This window comes from Peromyscus leucopus, chromosome 1, assembly GCF_004664715.2.
Source record: "Peromyscus leucopus breed LL Stock chromosome 1, UCI_PerLeu_2.1, whole genome shotgun sequence".
In the NCBI taxonomy this organism is placed as follows: Eukaryota; Metazoa; Chordata; class Mammalia; order Rodentia; family Cricetidae; genus Peromyscus; species Peromyscus leucopus.
In genome coordinates this window covers 40659816-40683890 of record NC_051063.1, presented here as the reverse complement: position 1 = coordinate 40683890, position 24075 = coordinate 40659816, and the positions used below count along the sequence as shown (strand labels likewise).

The 24075-nt window shown below is 41.7% G+C and overlaps 2 protein-coding genes across 3 annotated transcripts; one reads left to right on the top strand and one right to left on the bottom strand.

Moving 5' to 3' along the window:
* Taf5 (TATA-box binding protein associated factor 5) lies at window positions 1–17325 on the top strand. Its single transcript, XM_028874667.2, has 11 exons — window positions 1–1010; window positions 3868–4105; window positions 7605–7920; window positions 8696–8859; window positions 8954–9089; window positions 10702–10822; window positions 12487–12616; window positions 14344–14508; window positions 15629–15806; window positions 15966–16143; window positions 16284–17325. Exons 1-11 carry the CDS (start codon window positions 449–451, stop codon window positions 16499–16501), a joined length of 2406 nt encoding a protein of 801 aa, XP_028730500.1. The 5' UTR covers window positions 1–448; the 3' UTR covers window positions 16502–17325.
* Window positions 17321–24065, bottom strand: Atp5md (ATP synthase membrane subunit DAPIT). 2 transcript variants are annotated; one of them, XM_028874668.2, is made up of 4 exons: window positions 23969–24065; window positions 19799–19894; window positions 19618–19710; window positions 17321–17425 (listed from the first exon to the last, which is right to left on the bottom strand). In XM_028874668.2, exons 2-3 carry the CDS (start codon window positions 19883–19885, stop codon window positions 19621–19623), a joined length of 177 nt encoding a protein of 58 aa, XP_028730501.1. In that variant the 5' UTR covers window positions 19886–19894; window positions 23969–24065; the 3' UTR covers window positions 17321–17425; window positions 19618–19620. The 2 variants fall into 2 exon arrangements, with proteins under 2 accessions (XP_028730501.1, XP_028730502.1); XM_028874669.2 differs by having other exon boundaries at window positions 19799–19890; window positions 23969–24056.
* Between the last annotated feature and the right edge of the window lie 10 nt (window positions 24066–24075).

The following is a 24075-nucleotide window of genomic DNA, read 5'->3' as shown; positions in this document are numbered from 1 at the left end:
CCTTCTTATAAATAGTATGTGCTTTTGAATTAAATACCTGGGCTTGAATCTTGACAGTCTCCCTTCGTGTGTGATTTTAGCTCAGCATTTAAACTCTCTGGGTTTTGATTAAGCCGTCTATAAAGACTCCAGGGGATCAGCACCTCCTCAAATCGCTGAATTAAAAGAACTCGTATAATGTGAAACGTCTATTTCAATGCCTGACTATAGTCTGCCTGCAATAAACGGTAATTATCAGGCATATGTAATAGAGACGGTAACCAACTACCACTTCCTGCGTGCCTTGCACTCAGTTTTGAAAGTTGCTCAATCTCATTCCTTTTTCTCCATGCTAGCTCCTCCTCCTGCCGTAAATGGTCTGCCCCAGATGTCGTGAAACGCTCTACCCCGCCCTCCATGTGGCGAAAACGCAGTCACGCTTGACGGCGCGAGGTGGCTCAGCCGCAAGATGGCGGCGCTGGCGGAGGAGCAGACGGAGGTGGCGGTCAAGCTAGAGCCTGAGGGACCGCCGACGCTGCTACCTCCGCCGGCGGGCGACGGCGCAGGCGAGGGTAGCGGCGGCACTCCCAACAACGGCCCCAACGGCGGCGGCGGGAATGTGGCGGCGGTGGCGACGGCGGCCGGCGGGGATGGCGGGACCCCCAAGCCTGGAGTGGCCGTCTCTGCCGCTGCCCCGGCGGGGGCGGCCGCGGTGCCCGCCGCTCCCACGGAGGCCGGCGCTCCCCACGACCGACAGACTCTTCTGGCTGTGCTGCAGTTCCTACGGCAGAGCAACCTCCGCGAGGCCGAAGAGGCACTGCGCCGCGAGGCCCGGCTGCTGGAGGAGGCAGTGGCGGGCTCCGGAGCTCCGGGAGAGTTGGACGGGGCCGGCACGGAGGCGGCTAGCGCGCTTCTCAGCCGGGTCACCGCTTCAGTCCCCGGCTCTGCGGCCCCTGACCCTCCGGGCACCGGCGCTTCGGTGGCCACAGTGTTCTCAGGTTCATCCTCAGGTCCTGTGGCTCCAGGAAAAGGTGAATCGCGGGGTCCCGGGAAAGGAGCGCCGGCATGAAGGGGAGCTAGCCGGGAAGGCAAGGGCTGGCAGGCCTGCACCTCTGCGGGCTTGTTTTGAATTTCCTGGGCCCGCCTCTAGGGCCACATGCCCGCCCCTTTCTCTACGGCGCCGGCTGCGCAGTCAAACCCTCTTCTGAGCTGTCAGTTCCAGCCAGAGGCTGAGCAGAGCTGTGGAGCCGAGGGGAGGTGCCGGGAGCCCGGCTTGACAGAAGTGGGGGACCTTAGGGTTTCGGTGTTTTTACTCTTAGTTAGATTTATGAACCTTGCTTGGCTGGGTTCGCACGAACACTAATATAGTACTGTTACACTACCATACTATTACTGCAAGTACTTTCTATATCTTGATTTTTTCATAGTTCCATAGTTCTCATCTCTCCCTTTGAGACAAGAAAACGGACCTGTTGAGCAAAGCTGGAAGGCTTGCTTTGGACCACACATCCAGAGTGATAGTAGTCAGTATTTCTCAGAATGTGGGCTAAGTGGTGTTAAGTGTTTTGGAGGATGCAACTTCCTGAGCATCACTTCAGGTGTAAACTGTCTAGGCGTGGAGTCTGGGAATCTGCCATAAGGGCTTCTAAGAAGTACTGATGTATGTTAACTTTTGAAAACCCTAACTTTACGGCTAGGTGTGGGGCAGACCTTTTTATCTCTGTTGCATTCCCTTATGTGATGTCAGTTAAAGGCATTTTCCTAGTGTTTTTTTATTATTAAGTAGGTTAATACGAGGCTAAGATGTAATGTAAAATGCCCAGTACTGAAAAAAGTTAGTTTCTGAATCCAGGCCTGACAGTTCATCTCCACCTTTCTCCCAGAAACCGTTGTCACAAAATCCATACTGTAAAACACACTCTTAGAGTATGGTTCATCAGGTGAAGGCACCATGCCTGACCACCTGAGTTGGGTTTGCTGAACCCACATGGTGGAAGGAGAGACTCAGCTACCTAAAAGTTGTCTTCCCACACACCGAATTTAAAAAATTTAAACTCACATCTAGTATAAGTTCTCAAAGGAGATCAGTAGATACTGAATTAAGTTATCCAGTTTAGTAGTTCTGAACAAGTTCATCTGTTATCTGTGAGAGCATTGCCAGACATGAAGTTTGAACACATGGCACTGTAATTTATATATATATATAAATAGAAATGTGTCAATGTTTATAATGCCAACACTTGGGATGCTGAGGCAGAAGAATTATGGTGAGATTAAAGCCAACCTACACTTAAGTACAGTTATGGAGGAAGGAGTGATAAGTAAAGAAAAGTGTGAACTGAGAAGGAGGATCTTTTCTGTATTCTACATTTTGTGAATGTATTGTAACAAATTATATTGTTATTATATTATTTTTCTAATATCTCTCACATGTCCAGAAACTTGACTTATTTTTTTGTATTTATTTATTTATTTATTTATTTATTTAGGTTTTTCGAGACAGGGTTTCTCTGTGTAGCTTTGCGCCTTTCCTAGGTCTCGCTCTGTAGACCAGGCTGGCCTTGAACTCACAAAGATCCGCCTGCCTCTGCCTCCCGAGTGCTGGTATTAAAGGGTGCACCACCACCGTCCAGCTTGACTTATTTTTTAGATCATACTCGAGAAACCAAGGAGGAAAAGAGACCATCATAAGAGTGACTACAAAATTATAACTTTAATTAGAATTTTTGCAGTAAAGAGTATGTATAACCACCAAAAAACTCCTAAAAGCGTATAACACTATAATTGTAATTTACTAAAATTTTCAACATCCAAACTCTGATTTGATTGAAAAGAGCATTGTTGTTTTGTATTGCTATCTTACAAATAAATACTCAGCTTTGCTACCTTGAAATGATTGGTTATAGAAATTGCTTTAAGCATATACAATTGAGTTGTAGTCTTATATTCTGGATGTTCCCTCTTTTCCTTGAAATGCTGATATTTTATATGAGGTGATTGATGTTTGAATATGAAGGTATCACAGGATTAGATCTATTACAGGAATGACATACAAAGCACTTGAGTGTGGTGTATGCCATTTGCACAAAGAAGATTAACATAATTTTTTTGCTTTGCACATTTATTTATTTGGTGGTGTTGGGGTTGAACCTAGGGCCTTGTGCATGCTAGACAAGTCCTATCCACTTAGCCCCAGTACCAAACCTACACGTACACTTTGTCTTTAAAATAGGGCAGTTTCAGGAAAAGTATTGACTGTTCTTGTTAATGATTTAAAAATGTAAGATTAAAAAAAAAAAAAGATAAGTCAGGTGGTGGTGGCACATGCCTTTAATACCAGCACTGGGGAGGTAGAGGCAGAGGCAGGAGCATCTCTGTGAGTTCAAGGCCAGCCTGGTCTACAGAGTGAGTACCAGGACAGGCTCCAAAGCTACACAGAGAAACCCTACCCTAGCTCAAACAAACAAAAAAAAATAAAAAAACGTAAGATATAGTTAAACTGAAGGGCTTTCGGCTTAGGTAACTGAAGACATGCTAACTCCCCATAAAGGGTTGTGTGATTGTGGGCTAGCAGAATGGCTCAGCATGACAAGCTTAGGGGGACCCCTGAAGCCCCCGTTATGGAAGGAGAGAACCTCTGAGCTCCACTTGAGCACGGTGGCTTGTCTCCCCCAACCCCCACACACAGAACCTTCACACATGTACACAAAATAAACAGATATAATACAAAATTTTAAAAAAGATACGTGATTGTGTTGGGGAAGAGAGATTGAGAGGAACGGGACAAACTTGAAAATAGCTCTCCTCTGAACATTAGCAAACCCCCACGTTCACTTGGTGAATTTTAAAGGTCATTGTCTTAAAAGTTGTCATTCGTTTCTTAAACAGTTGGAAGTGTAGCTGTGGAAGACCAGCCAGATGTCAGTGCTGTCTTGTCGGCCTACAACCAACAGGGAGACCCTACAATGTATGAAGAATACTACAGTGGACTGAAACACTTCATTGAATGTTCTCTGGACTGCCATCGAGCAGAACTATCCCAACTCTTTTATCCTCTGTTTGTACACATGTACTTGGAGCTAGTTTATAATCAACATGAAAATGAAGCAAAATCATTCTTTGAGAAGTATGTGGATTTTAACATCTTTTATTTATCTATATATGTATGTATACACACACGTCTGTAACCACACAAATGTAAGACTGTAAAGCAGAAGGTACTTTGTGAAGGAGAGGTGCCTTGGGCAATATGAACCTAACAGGGTAGGGGGGTTGATCTCCAGAGGAACCCAGGCTTGAAGTGAGGTCTGAAGAAGGGCTAGGAATTAGCCAGATGAAGAGAAGACCGTATCTGGAAGGTCTGTGTGTGGGGTGAGCATAGTAGTTACAGAGGCTAAAGGAAACTCAGTTGCTGGACCAGAAATGGTGGGGCATTTGGTAACATTAGCTGGGAGATTGGTTGGGACCTGAACAACAGGCAGGTTCTTGCACTGTGTTCAGGGTTTTTGTCATAGGAATAATAGGGATTTGTATTGGATGAGATTAGATTTGGTTGAAAGTCACTGAAAACTCGATATAAATAAAACTTTATTCTAAGCAATAGGAAACTGTTAGAATTATATTAGACTTGAAATGACTGACACCCCAAACAACAGAGGCTTACATACAATGAAAGTTTGGTTTTCTCGTAAGGGTAGGAAGTTTAAGGCTAATAGGTGAATTCTGGACCCCCAGGAATGTGGCCTTCCTCAGTCTATCGTTCTTGTCATGTAGTTTCCACTGTGCAACACAAGATGATCCTCTAGCAGTAAGCAGTCCTAGAAATATTTAGTCAGCAAGGAGGGCACACATTCCTGGAAGATGCACATACTTCTTTTCCTAACTTTCCAGTTAGTGACCATCCCTGGCTACGAATGTAGGGAATACGGCCTTTCCTTAGGTATCTTTTCCCAGCTAATAGGTGTTTTATTATGAAGGAAGAAAGGAAAAATGAGCATTGGACAGTGAGGCATCTCTGCTCTATACATCATTAGAGGATAATTTCATAAATTGCATTTTTTGTTGTTCTTTTTTTATGTATACAGTGTTCTGCCTGTGTGCCAGAAGAGGGTGCCAGATCTCATTACAGATGGTTGTGAGCCACCATGTGGTTGCTGGGAATTGAACACAGGACCTCTGGAAGAACAGCCACTGCTCTTAACCACTGAGCCATCTCTCCAGCCCCTGTTGTTCTTTTCTTTAAGACAGCATCTTACCCTATAGCCCTACCAGGCTTGGAACTTACTTTGTAGACCAGGCTGCCCTCAGACTGGCCAAGATCTGATTGCTTATCTCTTCTGAGTCCTAGACCTGTAGGCATGTCCACCCACCACAGCCTGAGTATGCCTGTTAATGGAGGTGGTACTCCTCCTTCGCTTTGACCATTTGCAAATATGTCAAGGCGTTTTTGTTTGTCATAATAACTGGTAGGGGAGGAGGGAAGAAGGATAATTATTACAGGTTGTATAGATAGTTCTACTTAGCTGAGAATTGTCCTGCCTAATATATTTATTAGTAGCATCTCTGTTGTGAAACAAGAATCTGCTAATGCAGGTGAAAAATAGATTAATTCAACATTTGATGGCTTGGATGTGAAGCAAAATATCATTGATAATCCAGGTTTCTGGTCTATCATCTAGATAAGGATGCCTTTACTGACAGAAACCCCTAGAAGAGGACATGATTTGTCAAGTAGGGGAACTAATCTTTAGTTCCAAATTCAGATGTGCTTTTGACTAATTTTAAGAACCGGTTAAGAACCAAAAACCTTACCCAGCATGTTGGTACATGTCTTTCTTTAATCCTGACACTTAAGGAGGCAGAGGCAGGTGGATCTCTGAGTTCGAGGCCAGCCTGGTCTAGAGTTGAGTTCTAGGACAGTCAGAACTACACAGAGAAACCCTATCTCAAAAAACCAAAAAAGAACCATTACCCTCAAGACTGGTCAGTCAGTAGTCACTCTGTCTCTATATAATGTAACCCCTGCCCCCCCCCCCCCCCATTGAAAAGCTGAGAGGAGAGGAGGGATTAAAGCCATACATTGGTTTGAGGAGCTCCAATATTTAACAACCAGGTACAAGATCTAAAAAAGAAAAGGGTAGAGAAACAGGAGGAAATCCAGGAAGGTGTTGCCTTTCAGATGCCAAGGAGGCAGTGTGGAATTGACTGCAGGGAGCTCTCCAGGGCAAGCAATAGTGTTCGGAGCCTGGACTTAGCAAATAACAGAGTTGGTGGTGATAGGGGAATAGCAGAACTCATAAGCTGTGGAATTCATTCATTAAACTTGGATTCCTAGCCAGTGGCAGTGGGGCACGCCTTTAATCCCAGCACTCAGGAGGCAGAGGCAGGTGGATCTCTGTGAGTTCGAGGCCAGCCTGGGCTACAGAGTGAGTTCCAGGACAGCCAGGACTGTTACACAGAGAAATCTTGTCTCAAAAACCAAAACAAAACAAAACTTGGATTCCTAATTGAAGGTGCAAAAAGCATCTGTACTGTAGCTCAGCCCCCAGCCCCTCCCCCCAAGCTGACAACAAAATTGCTAGAAGTGAATTTTCTTTGCAGTCATGTTATCACTCTTGCTTTTTCAGTCTCCTGAGATAACCATCTTTATGTAGGAAGCTGGCTATCCCAGGTTCTCTGTTCCCATTACAGACAGTCTGTTAGGGTCCCATCCATGCCCAAATGAGGGTAAAACAAGCCAAGACTTGTAAAAACAAAAGTATATTTAAACTTATAAGTTATAACCAAGGTCAAAGACTTTATTTAATTGCCTTGGGAATAGTGAAATTATGAAAATGCTTATTGTTTGGTACCATTATTTGTTCTTTAATTTATCAATATTAAAATATTGATGTTTATTGGGTGGTGGTGGTGCATGCCTTTAATCCCAGCACTTAAGGAGCCAGAGCCAGGCATATCTCTGTGAGTTCGAGACCAGCCTGGTCTACAGAGGGAGATCCAGGACAGGCACCAAAACTACACAGAGAAACCCTGTCTCAAAAAAACTAAAAAAAAAAAAAGATGTTTAATATGTCTTAATATAGGATGTAATTGAAATGTTTAGGCTTATGAGAATCCATGTACTGATTATTTCTGAGGCTGTGATAAGTACACTGAAGGCATATTATTTTCTACTTCTGTGTTTGTGTTTAAAATGTTCTATAATAAAATGTTTTAAAGAGTGGGGTTTTGAAAAAGCACAAAATTCAGTAAAGCAAGGGTTCTGACATTTTTATGTATTACCAAAGATGGTTTTCAAAAGAAATACATGCTAGTGGTGGGTCTGACGTTTGACTCAAATGTTTCATTCACTCTGCTTTGTTTCAAAACTTTCTCTTGAAATGTTTATGATACATTTCATTAGAGAAATTGGTCATTTTAAGGGTGAGCTTAGAAACTGAATTATAATCATTTTGAAATGTATTAGTGATCCTTCAGCCTAGGCCAGGATTATTTATATAGTTACATTATTATAATATAAATATATACTCATAATTATATATTAATTACAGATTACTCTGGGATGATTTATAAATGTATGAGGGAGAAACACACTGAAAAATAACTTTTTAAAATCACTAAAACAGGTTCCATGGAGATCAGGAATGTTATTACCAGGATGACCTCCGAGTATTATCTAGTCTTACCAAAAAGGAGCACATGAAAGGGAATGAAACCATGCTGGACTTTCGAACAAGTAAATTTGTTCTTCGTATTTCCCGTGACTCGTACCAACTCTTGAAGCGGCATCTTCAGGAGAAACAGAACAATCAGATATGGAACATAGTTCAGGAGCACCTCTACATTGACATCTTTGATGGGATGCCTCGTAGTAAGCAGCAGATAGATGCCATGGTGGGAAGTCTTGCAGGAGAGGCTAAACGAGAAGCTAACAAATCTAAGGTATGGGAGTAAATCTAAGAACTGTTTAATGTAGACTGAAAATCATAGAATTTCCATTACATAACTTATACACACTCTTCTATAGCTAACTTGGGAATAACCTTACACTTTTTAAAATGTGTTATGCTAGTGTATGTGAGGGTTTGGGGATGGTTGCATGTAACAGAACCCTAACTACAGCAGCTGAGACAAGCAAGGGTTTCTTTTTTTCCGGGGGTGGGGATGGGGTGAGGGTGGTATAATAGTTCTAAAGTGTGCGTGTATGCACACACACACATTCACAAATGGCTGTGGTACCATTGCAGCTGAATCCAGGGACAGATAGAGAGCACAACAAAAGGTCTGCCAAGTCTCTTTAAAACCAGGATGACAGGTGGGCTTGTTTGCCTTTTTGTTGTTTTAATTAATTTATTTATTTATTTATTTTGGTTTTTTTATTTTAACTTTTTTTTTTTTTTTTTTTTTTTGGTTTTTTGAGACAGAGTTTTTCTGTATGTAGCCCTGGCTGTCCTGGAACTTGTTATGTAGACCACGCTGCCATTGAACTCACAGAGATCCACCTGCTCTGCCTCCCAAGTGCTGGGATTAAAAGCATATGCCACCACACTCAGCTTGGCCTTTTATTTCTAATTAAAACTATTTGTGGTATACTTCTATCAATATCTCTTGGTTAGAATTATGTTATAGCTGCAAGAGAGCCTAAAAAGAGAAATGATTTAACTAAACACATTGAAGAAAAGTTAATTTAAAAAACGTTGATTCCTTTGACTTGCAGGTATTTTTTGGTTTATTAAAAGAACCAGAAATTGAGGTGCCTCTGGATGATGAGGATGAAGAAGGAGAGAATGAAGAAGGAAAACCTAAAAAGAAGAAGCCTAAAAAGGATAGTATTGGATCTAAAAGCAAAAAACAGGATCCCAATGCCCCCCCTCAAAACAGGTGGGGAAGAAACTTACATGGAGGTGAAAGCTGTTACAGAGGGCTGAGTTTATTACTATCCAAAGAGTGATTCCTAGCCTGTTTTCTCTTACAGGATCCCTCTTCCCGAGTGGAAAGATTCAGACAGACTGGACAAAATAATGAATATGAAAGAAACCACCAAACGCGTGCGCCTTGGGCCCGACTGCTTACCCTCCATTTGTTTTTATACATTCCTTAATGCTTACCAGGTTGGTAAAATAATTGGATAATTTCTTCCAGAAGAGTTGGATAAACTAGTGATTTGCTATTGAGAGAAAGCAACCAAAGTGGAATTTTATTATTTAAACTCTTGGCATTATTTAATTTAAAAACAAAGGAAAGCCAGTATGGTGGTGCATGCCTTTGAGCCCAGCATTCTAGGCAGAGTCAGGTGGATCTCTATGAGTTCAAGGGCAGCATGTTCTCCATAACAAGTTCCAGGACCACCAGGGCTACAAAATAGAGAGAACCTGTCTTAAAAAAACAAACCTAAAAAAAAAAAAAAAAAAAAAAAAAAAGAAATGACACTGGTCAGAATAGACGTCTGAGTTTAAAAGCCTTTAGCAGCTTGTGAGAGTCAGAATCCTGCTTATACTTGACCCTTGATGATTGACTGAAGTTCTAACCTTTGAGGGAGCTCAGCTGGTTCACCTTTTGAACTTGGTTTAAATATTAATATAAAGTTGGCATTTTTAATTAATTCTAAATGTTTTTGTTGACTTCTTATAATAGACTACTGAGGATACATCTAGTAAAGTAAAAAATTATTTACATTTACTTCCTTTTATGAACTCCAAATAGAGTGCAAAAAGTGAGTGATAACATGCTCTTCATGTTTGCCGTCAGACAGTGGATTTATTGGAGAATGTTGTAGTTGGAATTTTCTTTGGGCTGCTAACCAGCTCCCAAATAAAGACATGGAGACTTACTATTAATTATGAATGCTCGGTCTTAGCTTAGGCTTGTCCCACTGGCTCTTTTAATTTAATTTAACCTGTTTCTATTCATCTACATTTTGCCTAGGGGCTTTTTTTTTTTAATTTTTTTTTTTTTTTTTTTTTTTTTTTTTTTTTTTGATTTTTCGAGACAGGGTTTCTCTGTGTAGCTTTGCGCCTTTCCTGGGACTCACTTGGTAGCCCAGGCTGGCCTCGAACTCACAGAGATCCTCCTGGCTCTGCCTCCCGAGTGCTGGGATTAAAGGCGTGCGCCACCACCGCCGGGCCCTGCCTAGGGGCTTTTTTACCTCTTTTTCATTATGTATGTATGCCCTACTTTTCTGCTTCCTTTTGGCCCCTAGCCATTTCCCTGGCATTTCGCCCCTACCCCCTCCTATTTACTCTCCCTGGCTGGAAGTCCTTCCTATACCTCCTCCTTTGCTATTGGCTGTTCAGCTTTTTATTAGATCAATCAGATGCCTTAGGCAGGCAAAGTAAAACAGCAACACATCTTTACATAATTAAACAAATATTCCACAACATAAAAAATTCAACACATCTTTACATAGTTAAACAAATGCAACACATCTTTGCATAGTTAAGCAGATATTCTGCAACAGAATTTAATTTAGATAGTCTTTAGTTCTACGTACTTTTTTGAGAACTTCATCCATGAACACTACATGTATCTCTCTCCTGCCCCTCCATCTCTCCCTCAACTCTTCCTGTGTCCCCCATATAATGGTCTCTTGTTAATTATTATTCATGTATATACATATATGTATGTGTATATATGTATATGTATAGTTATATATTATACAGGTGTGCATTTAACCTTGCTTGTATGTTCATGTGTTCAGATACCAATTTTTTTTCTTACTGTCAGGGCCTCACTGCAGTGGATGTCACTGATGATTCCAGTCTGATTGCTGGAGGATTTGCAGATTCAACTGTCAGAGTGTGGTCTGTGACACCTAAAAAGCTTCGTAGTGTCAAACAAGCATCAGGTAACTGAGATGACTTATTGGTGTAAACTTGAAATTAGTCTATTCCAATTTCATTCTATGGAATGTAGACAGGAAGTTGTGATCTTTGCAAGGGAAACATTCTCAGCTGTCCTTGGTGGTGTAGGTCTGTGATTATAATCTATATAGGAGTATGAAACAGGAGGATTGAGAATTCAAGAACTGGGCAGGTGAGATGGCTCATCATGATAAGGCACTTGCTGCTGAGCCTGATGACCTGAGTTTGATTCCTGGAACCCATATGTGGGAGAGAACTGTGTTCCAAAAGTTGTCTTCTGACCTGTGTGTACCCACATAATCATATACACTAAATAATTTAAAATAAGAGTGAGTTCAAGGGCTGCCTGGACTGCAGAGCAAATTCAAGGCCAGCCTGCAAAACTTAAATACTAACAGTCTTAAAACAAACACTAAACCAAGATGACATTTCCAATAATGAAAGAGCCACAGGGGTGACAATGATTAACCAGTTGGCCCTCAGTTCTCTCATGTGTAGAATGAAGGAATTAGGTCAGACAACCCTTTTTTTTGTGGGGGTAGAGGATGGGGGGATTTCAAGACAGGGTTTCTCTGTATAACAGCCCTGGCTGTCCTGGAACTTGCTCTGTAGACCAGGCTGGCCTTGAACTCAGAGATCTGCCTGTCTCTGCCTCCTGGCGTGCTGAGATTAAAGATGTGAGCTACCACCGCCAGACTTTAAGATTTGTTTTTATTATTTTATGCATATAAATGTTTTGTCTGAATGTAGGTCTGTGTACCACCTGTGTGCCTGGTGCCTGAGGAGGTGATGAACCTCCATGTGAGTGCTGGGAATCACACCTGAGTCTTTTACAAGAACAAGAAATGCTCTTATCCACTGAGCCAACTCTCCAGTCCTTGTCAGATAACTCTGTAAAGTTAAAACTAATATCTGATGATTATTTGCCTGTAAATTTTAAGAAAACCTTAGTGAGGGCTGGAGGGCCCTGCAAGTTTTCCTCTGACATCCACATGTGTGTGTGTGTGTGTGGCATCCATGCTTCAAATCCACATTGATACATCCAAGTGCTGAGGCAAATGGATCACCCTAAGTTCAAAGCAGACTGAGCTACATAGTGAAGACTGTCTCAAAAATCAGAACAAGAGGCTGGATAGATGAGGACTCAGCGGTTGAAAGCATTGACTTGTTGCAGAGGACCTGGGTTAGATTCCCACCACCTTGGTGACTCACAACCAGGCAGCACTCCAGTTCCAGGGGCTCAGCACATGCATGTGGTACATTCATCTACATGCATGCAAAACACTGCAAAACAAAAACAAAAACCCAAACCTCTAATAAGGTCAGGATTTGTAAAGCATTTTGCTGCTATTTTTCCTTAACAATACATTTAAATTGTTTTCAGATTTTTATGAAATGTAGATTGTAGGCAAACTAAAGAATCAGTCCTGGTTCTCATACTGAGTAACTATGTGTTCTGGTAGATGATTATTAACTCTTTGAAGGCTCACTTTATTCTGTACAAGGGACTGTATCACTGACTTTGAGGCCTTAACATAGTGATTGGTACACAGGAAGAAATGTTGAAATGTTAGTTCTGAGCTATGATGGGGTTGCCTTAAAGTATTTTAATGAACGCACCTAAAATAATATTTCTGGACCTTTTTAGATCTTAGTCTTATAGACAAAGAATCAGATGATGTCTTAGAAAGAATCATGGATGAGAAAACTGCAAGTGAGTTGAAGATTTTGTATGGTCACAGTGGGCCTGTCTATGGAGCCAGCTTCAGTCCGGATAGGTAAAATACAAACAAAATTAAATACTGATAAACAGTATTGAGATTTAAAAGTTAACTGCTGGAAATAAAATGCAAATGCCTAGACACTTATTAGAAAAACATCATGATTGCCTGTAGTCCAGTATCTTTTAGAATCTTACCATTTGCTAATTTATCTTGGGGTACTGGTATATAAAATAGCAACTAAGTATATACTAAATTTACAGAATCAAGATGCACATTCAGGGCTCACTGGTTTCAAATTTTAGCTTTATCTTTGAATAACCCTCTAATAGAGGTTGAATCCCTTGGGTTCTTGGATTGTTCTTGTGACACTTTGTAAAATGTAACACAAACCCTCACACTGAAGCACTAGCTTTCTGTGATGGCAAGAGTGAGGAGAGCTGGGTGTGGTGGGAAGTGATGATATCCCAGCTTCTCTGGAGGTTGGGGGAGAGGACTGTGGTTCAGGCTCAGCTGGGCAGCATAGCCAGAACATGTTTTGAAGAAACAGAACTATATGTGTTTAGGTATTTTTTTGATTTCCATTTCTAACTTTGCAAAAATGACTGGGAAGGGGTATTTTCATCCATATTATCATCTGTATTCTACTTGGATAGACAGTCGTTTTCAACCACCAAAATTTTCATTGCATTTGTGAGAGCTTGAGAATTAAATATATATATTTAATAGGATTTAGCCAGATGGTACATTTTACTTGAAGAAAACATCTGATTTCAGTGAAAACAGTTGGCTTTTGTATTTTTCCCTGAGAAAGGTAGAATATTCGCATTCTGCATGTGAGTAATGTCCTGGTTGAGTGTTAGGCATGTAGTCTACTACTGAGCTACACCCCACTCCTTTTTTTTAAAAATGTAGCCCATGCAGATTGAAAATAGCATCCAAAATTGATATATCTCATTTCTCAGACTGTCTCGGTAACCATACTTTTTGTTATTCTCAATTACTTTTTTGGTGTTTTGAAACAGGATCTCATGCTATTGCCTAGCCTGGCCCTGAATTTGCAGCATGCCTCCTGCCTCAGTCTCCCAAATTCTGAGATTACACATGAGCCATCACACTATTTACTATTTTTTCTTTTCTAAAGTACTGTGACCCCCTCCCCATAGTCGCTATAGTTTTTATTTATTTATTTATCTATTTATTTATTTAAATAATTAGCTTTATACGGTAGGTGTTTAGGATATAGTATAGCAGTATTCACTTCACAGTTTAGTACTCTTAGCTCTTGGTGTCTACAGTGAGTTCTAAGTGTGAGTAAAGAGGCGGGGGTGAGATGGCTCAGTGGGCCAAGTGCTTGTCACATGAGTGTGAAGAGCAGACTTTGGGTCCCCAGACCCACATTAATGCTGGACTGGCATGGCAGCCCTCCTGTAATCCCAGTATTCTGGAGCTGGAGATGGGATCTCTGGAGAAAACTGGCAAGCTCTGGGTTCATCTGAGAGATTGCTCAAGGAAGACACCTGAATATGCCCATGCATCCCTCATACCACACACACAGGTGAGGGACTAAGGATGTATAGTTCAGTGGTAGAATTCCTGCCTGTCATGTGCAAGACCCTAGGTTCAGTCCTCAGCACTATGTGCACATCTCCACGTGCATGTGTGTGCACATACACTGAGATATACCTGGGTGTATGCCACTTGCTAAAATGTGAGAATGAGAAGAAACTTGGACAGGTAACCACGTTACTCTGGAAATCAAACATATCACCTCCTCTCTTCAGGAACTATCTGCTCTCCTCTTCAGAGGACGGAACTGTTAGACTCTGGAGCCTTCAGACGTTTACTTGCTTGGTGGGATATAAAGGACACAACTACCCAGTATGGGACACACAGTTTTCTCCTTATGGATATTATTTTGTGTCAGGAGGCCATGACCGAGTAGCTAGGTAAGAACACTATGATCTAATGGGGTTTACTCACTAACATTAACTGTTTCTGGTTAGGAATACAAAGTCCAGGAAATCTCATTTTCATGCTATTTTGGATTAACTTTTTGAGAAGATAAGTATTTACAGCTGTAGTTTGAAATGAATATGAGGAGAATGTTACCCATTATGTATACACCAAGGGTCCTGCTTTAATGTAATATATAACATGTTCCCCACATGTCAGAGCATCTTTGTCTCCTGTTGTCCCTAAGTTCCCATTGATGTAATTCTATGTGTGGTTGTCCAAACCACAGGAAAATGATTTTCTGTGCATTAGGAGTGGAAAGGAAGATGGGTCTACAAAGAATCATAGAATTTACATGCCAACTGCAGAGATGGCTCAGAGATTTAGAGCCTTGACTGCCCTTCCAGAGGACCCAGGTTCACTTCCTAGCACCCAAAGGGCAGCTCACAACTGTTTGTCACTCCAGTTTCAGGGGATCCGACACCCTGACAGAGGAGTCATGCATGTAGGCAAAACACCAATGCACATAAAATAGAAATAAATTATTTAAGTACTTGGGAGGCAGGGCAGATCTGTGAGTTCGAGGCCAGCCTGGTCTACAGAGTGAGTTCCCAGACAGCCAGTGCCACACAGAGAAACCCCGTCTTGAAAAGCCAACAACAAATGACGACCATTTCCGTGCCAGCACTCCTAGTGCTCTAGAGCAGGGCCTGGTGACACGCCTTCAGTCGTAGCACGTGGAAGGCTAAGGGACGGGGATCTAGGAGTTCAAGACCACCCTGATCTGCATATCGAGTTCCAGGACAGCCAAGGCTACCTAGTGAGACCCTGTCTCAAACAAAATAAAACAAAAAACAAACCCAAACCTACCAGCACTCTGTAATGTGGAGACAGGACAATGAGTTCAAAGCAGCTTGGGCTATGTGAAACCTTGTCTCAAACAAACAAAAAAAAACAACCAAAATGTTAGGCCCAGTCTTTCTGTTATCTTCAGTTAAATGGCAAGAAGGAATCATTTCGAATTGACTTTCACCTGGGTATAATTTATATTTTGGGTTAAATTTTATTTCAATTAATTGTTATTATTTCTTATTTTCCATTAACTTAACAAAGGCTTTGGGCTACAGATCACTATCAGCCTTTAAGGATATTTGCTGGCCATCTCGCTGATGTGAATTGCACTAGATTTCATCCAAATTCCAACTATGTTGCTACGGGCTCTGCAGACAGAACTGTGAGGCTCTGGGACGTCCTCAATGGTAACTGTGTAAGGATCTTCACTGGACACAAGGTATCTTACACCTTCATTATTCCAGCACACATAGATGCTCTGGAAGTCAAAATATTTAACAAGTAGCATACATACTTTTAAAGTAACATTCATGTCACTAAACTACAGTTCTGTCTTGGCCTTATCAGATGTACTTAACCCTATTTTGCTCTTTTCTAGGGACCAATTCATTCCTTGACATTTTCTCCCAATGGGAGATTCCTGGCTACAGGAGCAACAGATGGCAGAGTCCTTCTTTGGGATATTGGACATGGCTTAATGGTTGGAGAATTAAAAGGCCACACTGATACAGTGTGTTCACTTAGGTTTAGTAGAGATGGTGAAATTTTGGCATCAGGTAAATTTTAATGGCTTTGGGGTAAAGGTTTAGTTTTCATAAAAAAAAAAAAAAATACAAGGCAAACACAAAGTATACATGGAAAACGTCAGACTCTAGATGTGACAGATACACACTAACATTTTCTTTGGCTTTTTTAGGTTCAATGGATAATACGGTCCGGTTATGGGATGCCATCAAAGCATTTGAAGATTTAGAGACTGATGACTTTACTACAGCCACTGGGCATATAAATCTACCTGAGAATTCCCAGGAGTTATTATTGGGTACATATATGACCAAATCAACACCAGTTGTACACCTACATTTTACTCGAAGAAACTTGGTTCTAGCTGCAGGAGCTTACAGTCCGCAATAAACCAGCGGTATTAGAGACCTTTTGGAAGCTACTGTTTGGAAAAGGGAGACTAAAAGCAAATACCTCAGTGATTAGTATTTAAGCTACAAAGAATGTTTTTGTCTACATGGATCTGGGAGTATGCTGCTTGGAAAATCTGAATAGGACAGTTCCACGTTTCTATAGCAACCACATTTAACTAATTTCCGTTAGTTGAATAAGAGGTATTATGTTCATGGAGGGGACATTTATGGTGCTTTGGATTGTGTGGAAACTATGCATCTTTCTGTTCAAATGCTATTTTAATTTATTATGTTTAGAACGGAAATCAATTTGATTTAAACAATTTATTCTGCTTCAAGATTCAAATTAAGAAATATAGTACCATCTTGAGTAGCTAAAGAATTCTATGAGCATGTGTGTGTCTGCTGTAAAATGAAGTTACTGTACGGCACGCAAGCATTGTGTTAAACGACCCACTAACATGCTTTCCTTCACCATGACTAGTGGAATGTATGTAACTGGGTAGGGACTACAGTTCCTAAGATCTGCAAGTACCAACCATCCACCGACATCTCAATTCCTTACCTTGTAAGTTCTGAGTGCAAACACTCTCCAAGCCAGGTGAAGAGATTTAGATCCCATACTCTACTTCAACTGACATGGCTGCATACAACCTAGTACACTTGAAGTCAGACAGACATTGCAGTTGCTTACCTCCAGTACTGAGCCTTGCTTTGGAAAACTAAGAGATTTAGACCAAGTCACTGCCAGTTTTTGCCTTTGTTGCATTTTGTACAGTTTTATATTTTTGATATCTTGTAAATAAAGACAACGAGCTTTTCCAGGTTCATAATTTATTGTACAAATTGAGTATTACATGATGAGTTGACATCAGCTTCTTCAGGCATGGGACTAACAGATGAGGTCAGACATTTCAAAATCCTATAAAAAAAGCAAAAACAGTTTGACACAAATGTGTTCTACTCTATTTTCATGACAATCACAAATCCCCCAAATACAATGTAAATTCACCAGATTCTCAAAGAGTCAGGAGGGCAAATATATAAATAGGTATGATACATGTCTGTTACTTAGTTTTCAAGATACAGTTTTGATGGGGATACTACCACCTCTCCAAAGTTAGGAATAACTTCAAGCAGAAAACTGGGCAAAGTACCCAAAAGGAATAGGCATAGACGACTGGACTACACAGTCCCCTAAATTTAATGGATTTAAGATGAGTAAAGTTCTTAAGAGCAGAACAAAAGTAAGTGAAGACAGAATTAGATCATCTCTAGCCTTCTGGCTTTCTGCACAGTTGCTGCCAACACATGTACTGACTACTACTGGATAGATCAACCAAAGGGGACTGTAAGAAAATCTTAAAGGGGCTTACACGGGGAGAGGGGGAGATGCAGTATTCATGAAAATGTAAAGCTACCAAAACCCAGCAAATACTTGCAACTTCATATGCTAAAGGTTGGTTTGGGTTGGAGCTGTCACTCGGGCAGAGTAGCTTAGCATCTGCTAAGGCCCTGGGTTTGATCCCCAGTACCATAAGTTTCATTTGTATTCCTTTTTTCTTTTTTAAAGACTTTGTTTTTAGTTATGTGTGTTTATGTATCAGAGTCCAGAAAAGGGTTTTAGCCTGGAGTTACAGAGAGTTGTGAACTACCTGGCAGAATGACAAGTCCTCTGTTCTTACAATTTTTTTTTTTTGGTTTTCCGAGACAGGGTTTCTCTGTGTAGGTTTGCTCCTTTCCTGGAACTCACTTGGTAGCCGAGGCTGGCCTCAAACTCACAGAGATCCGCCTGGCTCTGCCTCCCGAGTGCTGGGATTAAAGGCGTGCGCCGCCGCCACCACCACCCGGCTGTTCTTACAATTCTTGCAGAACCTTAACAACTGAGCCCCTCTCCAGGCTGCTCTGGGCATGGTAGCACATGCCTGTAATCCCAAAACTCAGCAGGTTGAAGAGGAATTGCCACAACTGTGAAACCATTTGAGCTATAGCAAGACTGTCTCAAAACCTAAACAAAACCCAACCAAAACTAAATTACATAAGAAGCTTATAGTTGAGCTGGGGAGACCATGAAAGATCCGAGTTTGACCCCAAGAATTTATGCTCAACAAAAACAAAGCCAACTGCAGTGGCGCGCTTTTAACTCCAGCACGCTTACGTAGACATGGGGAGGGGCAGGCTAATCAGCTTGTAAGTGTGCACGCCAGATAGCTGGGAATGCACAGGGCAGCAGGGCAGCAGAAATGAGAGACCTGCCTCAACAAGGTAGAGAACCAGCTCCCCAGAGTTGTCCACATCCTTCCACACCAGTGTCATGGCACGTGAGTGTGCAAGGGCATAAGCTCCCAAAAGTAAATATACAGGTCATCTAACTGTTAAGAGACAAATAATACTTCAATAAAACTAAGAGAATTTTTTTTAACATACCAATTTAGCAAGAATCAGACTACATTGGCTAAGGTAAAAGACAAACCCTCTTACAAAGCTAAGTGTCCCATAATTCTCTGGGAAAGCACTTAAGCCTAAAGAAACACATGGACAACACTCCAAGCTCAAAACCATATTGTTGTAATTCCTTTCTTTCTTTCTTCTTCTTCTTCTTCTTTTTTTTTTTTTTTTTTTGGTTTTTCGAGACACGGTTTCTCTGTGTAGTTTTAGTGCCTGTCCTGGATCTCACTCTGTAGACCAAGACTGGCCTTGAACTCACAGACATCCTCCTGGCTCTGCCTCCCCAGTGCTGAGATTAAAGGCGTGCGTCACCACTGCCCATGCCTTTCTTTGGTGGGGTTTTTGTTTTTGAGTCAGAGCAGACTCACAGTGATCCTCCTGCTTCATTCTCCCCAGTGTTGCAGGGATTACAGGTATGAGACACTACACCCGGCTCCTTGTTTTCCTTCTCGGAATAGTTTTGAGACCATGTCTTGCTATGTAGCACAAGCTGTTCTTGAACCTGCAATCCTCCTGCCCCTGTTGAGCTTACACGTGTACATTATACCCAGTGTCTGCTTTCAGGCATGCAATACATTTCAGAGTGCCAATAGTTTATTTTTATAAGTCAAGAAAACAGCTTAACACCAAATGGCTCAGTTACAAACTTAAGTGGTAATTCCTTACCATTTATGTTGCCTTCACAGCTGGGGTTTTTTTAGGCCTTAACTTGAAGTATAAGACCAACAAAGCAATGCCTCCATATGTAGCTAGTACACACTGAGAAAAAAAAGAAAGATGTAAATGAAAGCTGTCACATCTCTATTATTCTAAGATATAAATGCTTAACGATGTAATTAATACTTACATTCATTCTACCTGTGAGAGTGTAAGAGTTGAAATACTTTTTAATACCAGTGAACTGGAACTGGCCATCACTTTCTGGACCAGCCATGACTTCTATCTTAAAAAAAAAAAAAAAAAAAGTAACAATATTGATTTGGGTGCAATTTATAAGGAAATAAAATTCTTGCAGTTTGAAACCCATGTGACACTGCAGGAGTGGAGCTGGGGGGGAAGCTTAGCTTAGCTGGGGAGGACTTAGCAGACCTTCACCACTGCTCTCTAAACCCCCAGAACAGTTAAGTACTCAGCGTAGGAAGAGAAAAGAACTGTCGTTAGCTCTGTCCTCTGACTCAGTACAGCTTCATGTTCGCTATCCATCCAGTGTTACAGTAAGCACTGCATTAAGTCACTTTTAAGAGCAGCTGAAAGCAGGAGCTTGTCATGTTTTCAAGCTCTCTGATAGTAAACACCAAATGAACAGAGTAACATGTTATCCCAGTTTTTCTTACTATAAATCACCTTAGGGCTTTCATGGGAGACAGCGCATTTCCTGATGATCTCTATCAGTCACCCCTTATATCCAAACAGATAAAGGAATTGAGTGTAAACAATGGAGCCAAAAACTCCTGAAGAAAACTGGTCAATATTTTACTTGTCTTTGGAAAGAGACATATAAAGGAAAGGAAGTGTAAAATGGAGTCAACCTCACAAAGAAATCTAAGATGAGCCTGGTGTGGCACAGGCCTTTAATCCCGGCCCTAGGGAGGCTGAGACAGGCTGGTTTCTGTGAGTTTCAGGCCAGCTTCGTCTTTATGGCAACTTCTAGGCCAGGTGTGCTAAACAGGAGGCCCTGTCTCTCAAGAAGAAAAAAAAAAAAGGAAAGAAATGTAAAACCAGTATTTAACTATCAAACTAGCATAGATAACTTACAATCAGCTGTATTAAAACTGGGGTTTAACACTTTGTGGACTGTAAGCTAGAACAACAAACAACCATTTAGAGTGTCTATTAAATTATATCTAGCTGGCTCATTTCCTCTCTAAGAATTTACCTTTTCAGAAATATCACAAGGCAGAAATATATGGTTCACAAATCGTCACTGAACACTAACACTGTTCACAAAAGTGAAAAGACCAGAAATAATTCAACACGGACTAATAAATGACTGCTATTGAGGAAACTATGTGTACAGATCTGTGTACCATGGAAGAAGGCCCCAAGTGATGATAAATATTAAAAATTAATTCTACTTCTGGGTGTCCTAGAAAAGAGGATCCTTACACACTGCTGGTAGCAATGTGAACTGGTACAGCCACTATGGACGTCAGTGTGGAGGAGTCTCAAAAAACTAAAAAACGGAACTACCACACAACCCAGTTATTCCACTCAAGATATACTTGAGAGATTAAGTCAACACACTGCAAAGATACTTTCATATCCATGTTTACCGCTAGACTATTAACCATAACTAAAAACTGAACCAGCCTAGATGTCTATCAACAGATGAGTAGATAAGGAATATGTGGCACATATATAGTGTAATTTTAATCAGCCATGAAGAAAAATCAAATTATACAAGCAGGAGAATGGATACAAGAAATCCAATGTCTTCTCTTGTACATTGACCCTAGATTTAAATATATATGCATATATGTATATATACGTCTGTGTTAAGGGTGTGGGGAGAGAGAGGAAAACAAGCAAGTTAATACGTGTGAAAGGAGATGGGGCACTATTTGGATGGAAGTAGGGAACCATGAAGAGTCAGGTGGGGTGGATGGAGGGGACAGTGAAGGGAAAGGATGAAAAATACAGTAAAATGACAAATTATTTGCTAACTTAAACAGCAGACACAAATTCAGAACACCACAGCAGAATTCAAAACCATTCAAAGCCTTGTAGATATGACTGCCTATCTACTACGACCAAACCACAGATCCTAGTGACAACCTGGACTAGCTGTTCAAGGTCCAGGCAAGATTGGTAGACTGGCTGGCTCAGGCGAAATGAAAGTAGGAGAGAACAGTTAAGGGTGTTGTTGCTATAGAAACTGGCATCCCTTTGTTTACCGTTCAAAGGGATTCAGAAGCACTCATGCTCAAAGATTCCCGAACAAATTTTCAGACCTTAAGTTTGAACATTTTCAGAATGGCTACTGGGACAGTGAAGGAAATCTAAACTTCTCTGGGTCCCTTTCACAGACCTTGGCCAATCTAGCCAAAGCAGGAAAATCACCATTAAAAAACGAACAAAAAACCCCCTCCATGTTTGTCAAGTTTCTCTACTAAACCTACTAAAGCATTCTTTTCCATTCATTTCATGATACATTTTTTAAAGTTATGAAGTAGGTTCTCCTGAGAAACCTTACAAAAACTCATGAACTGATAACCTCTGTTATGGGCATAATTGGGCAATAGTGAGGCACTTTAAGTTTCATTCTACATGTATTCCAAAGACAACCAATTCTGACTTCAGAACAAAGAAATGGCATTAGAACTGGGGTCTTAAAGGAGAACATGTCAGAAGCTTAGATGGAGGAAGAGCAGCGATGTTGCTGGTGAGATAACAATAGTATTATCTGGTTTTTCAAGGCAGGGTTTCTCTGTGTAGCCTGGCTGTCCTGGAACATGCTCTATAGACCAGGCTGGCCTTGAACTCAGAGATCCGCCTACCTCTGCCTCTTGAGTGCTGGGATTAAAGGCGTTCACCACCCCACCAGCAAACAATGGTCATATTAAGGTGGCTTAAAGCATATAGGTCTGCACCTTACAACAAACCGCATATTGTTTTAGGGCAATGACCAGGAACCTTTTTGTTAACACTGCCCTTTATGGGATATTTTTATTTTTTAAAAGACCAGGGTCTCAATATTTAGTGCCAGATGGCTTGAACTTACTACATAGACCAGGATGGCCTAGAACTCAGAGATTTGACTGCCAGCTTTGGGCCTAAAGGCATAAGCCATTCACACCTGGCAACAGGAATAAATGAACTAAAATGTGCTCTCCTTGAAATCACATGCAAGTTTAGAGACACACAATGGTGAAAAGATCACCTAAGACTAGTACTTGTGAAACTGTGTTTTAATTTTTTTTTTTAATTTATTAAACATCAGCTCATTAGAAAGACTAAGCAGGGGCCTGGAGAGATGGCTCAGAGGTTAAGAGCACTGGCTGCTCTTCCAGAGGTGCTGAGTTCAATTCCCAGCAACTACATGGTGGCTCACAACCATCTGTAATGAGATCTGGTGCCCTCTTCTGGCCTGCAGGGACACATGGAGACAGAACATTGTATACATAGTAAATACCCTCTCCCTGTGAAATGGGTGTTTCATTAAAGGTTCCTGTATATAGATAGCTATTCTCCTGTCTTACAAACACCTACCTGGAGTAGTGAGATCACCAGGTAGAAGTAAAAGGAAAGAGGACTCAAAGGCGTCCAGGGACCACAAGCAACAGCTGTCTGTAGAAGCCCTTCCACTGATTCCTAATGCTGCGACCTTTTAATATAGCTCCTCCTCATGTGGTGATCCCCAACTACAAACTTATTTTCATTGCTACTCTAGAACTGTAATTTTGTTAGTTATGAATCATAATGTAAATATTTTTGGAGATAAAAAAAATCTGTCAAATGGGTCGAGACCCATAGGTTGAGAACGTGTCCGGAATACAGACTCGACTCTAACCCGTTTATCGCGCCCAGGCCTGAAGAACCGCAAGGGCCACTCGGCGTTTACTCTGGCTTTGACAAAGGCTGCCGCGCAGTTAAGGAAGAGCTAGCTTCCTGACCGCAGCCCAGAGGAGAGAAATAGTTATGGCCATCTAGGCCGAGATACATGAATGTTGCCAGAGATGGGATGAGAAGCCACAGTTCGCGCCCAACACCGTCCGGATGACCTTGGGGCGCTCCCCCTCGACGGGTCTCACCCCAATGCACACGGAAAATGGAACACAAGGCTCTCCGCGAACCGTGCGAGCCTTGGGGCACATGAACCTCGCGGTGCTGAGAGTTCCCAGATGCACCTCGAGGCCCCGACCCTCATTTTCTCCAGCGTCTTTGTCATTCCCCACCGTCCCCTCCCCGCAGAGCGAAGACTTCTCCCTGTTGCGAGGCGGGGGAAACAGCCAGATTCTAGTCGGCCCTGCGAAGCCAGGGCACCCGCCCGAGCCGCCGAGAGCCCTTTCTCACCCACCTTCGCCCAAATCACAAATTCCGCAGCTGATGTCCTTCACCAAACCCAGCTACCAGCTCGGCCCGACCGGAAGACACCTCCTCCTCCCCATGCGACGGACAGGCCGC

Coding starts and splice junctions, on each gene's coding strand:
- Atp5md (XM_028874668.2), bottom strand. CDS start 19,885: ATGGCTGGTCCAGAAAGTGATGGCCAGTTCCAGTTCACTGGTATTAAA. Junction 19,711..19,798: donor CTCTCACAGGTAGAATGAAT/GTAAGTATTAAT, acceptor TTTTTTTCTCAG/TGTGTACTAGCTACATATGG.
- Taf5 (XM_028874667.2), top strand. CDS start 449: ATGGCGGCGCTGGCGGAGGAGCAGACGGAGGTGGCGGTCAAGCTAGAG. Junction 4,106..7,604: donor GCAAAATCATTCTTTGAGAA/GTATGTGGATTT, acceptor TCACTAAAACAG/GTTCCATGGAGATCAGGAAT. Junction 9,090..10,701: donor CATTCCTTAATGCTTACCAG/GTTGGTAAAATA, acceptor TCTTACTGTCAG/GGCCTCACTGCAGTGGATGT.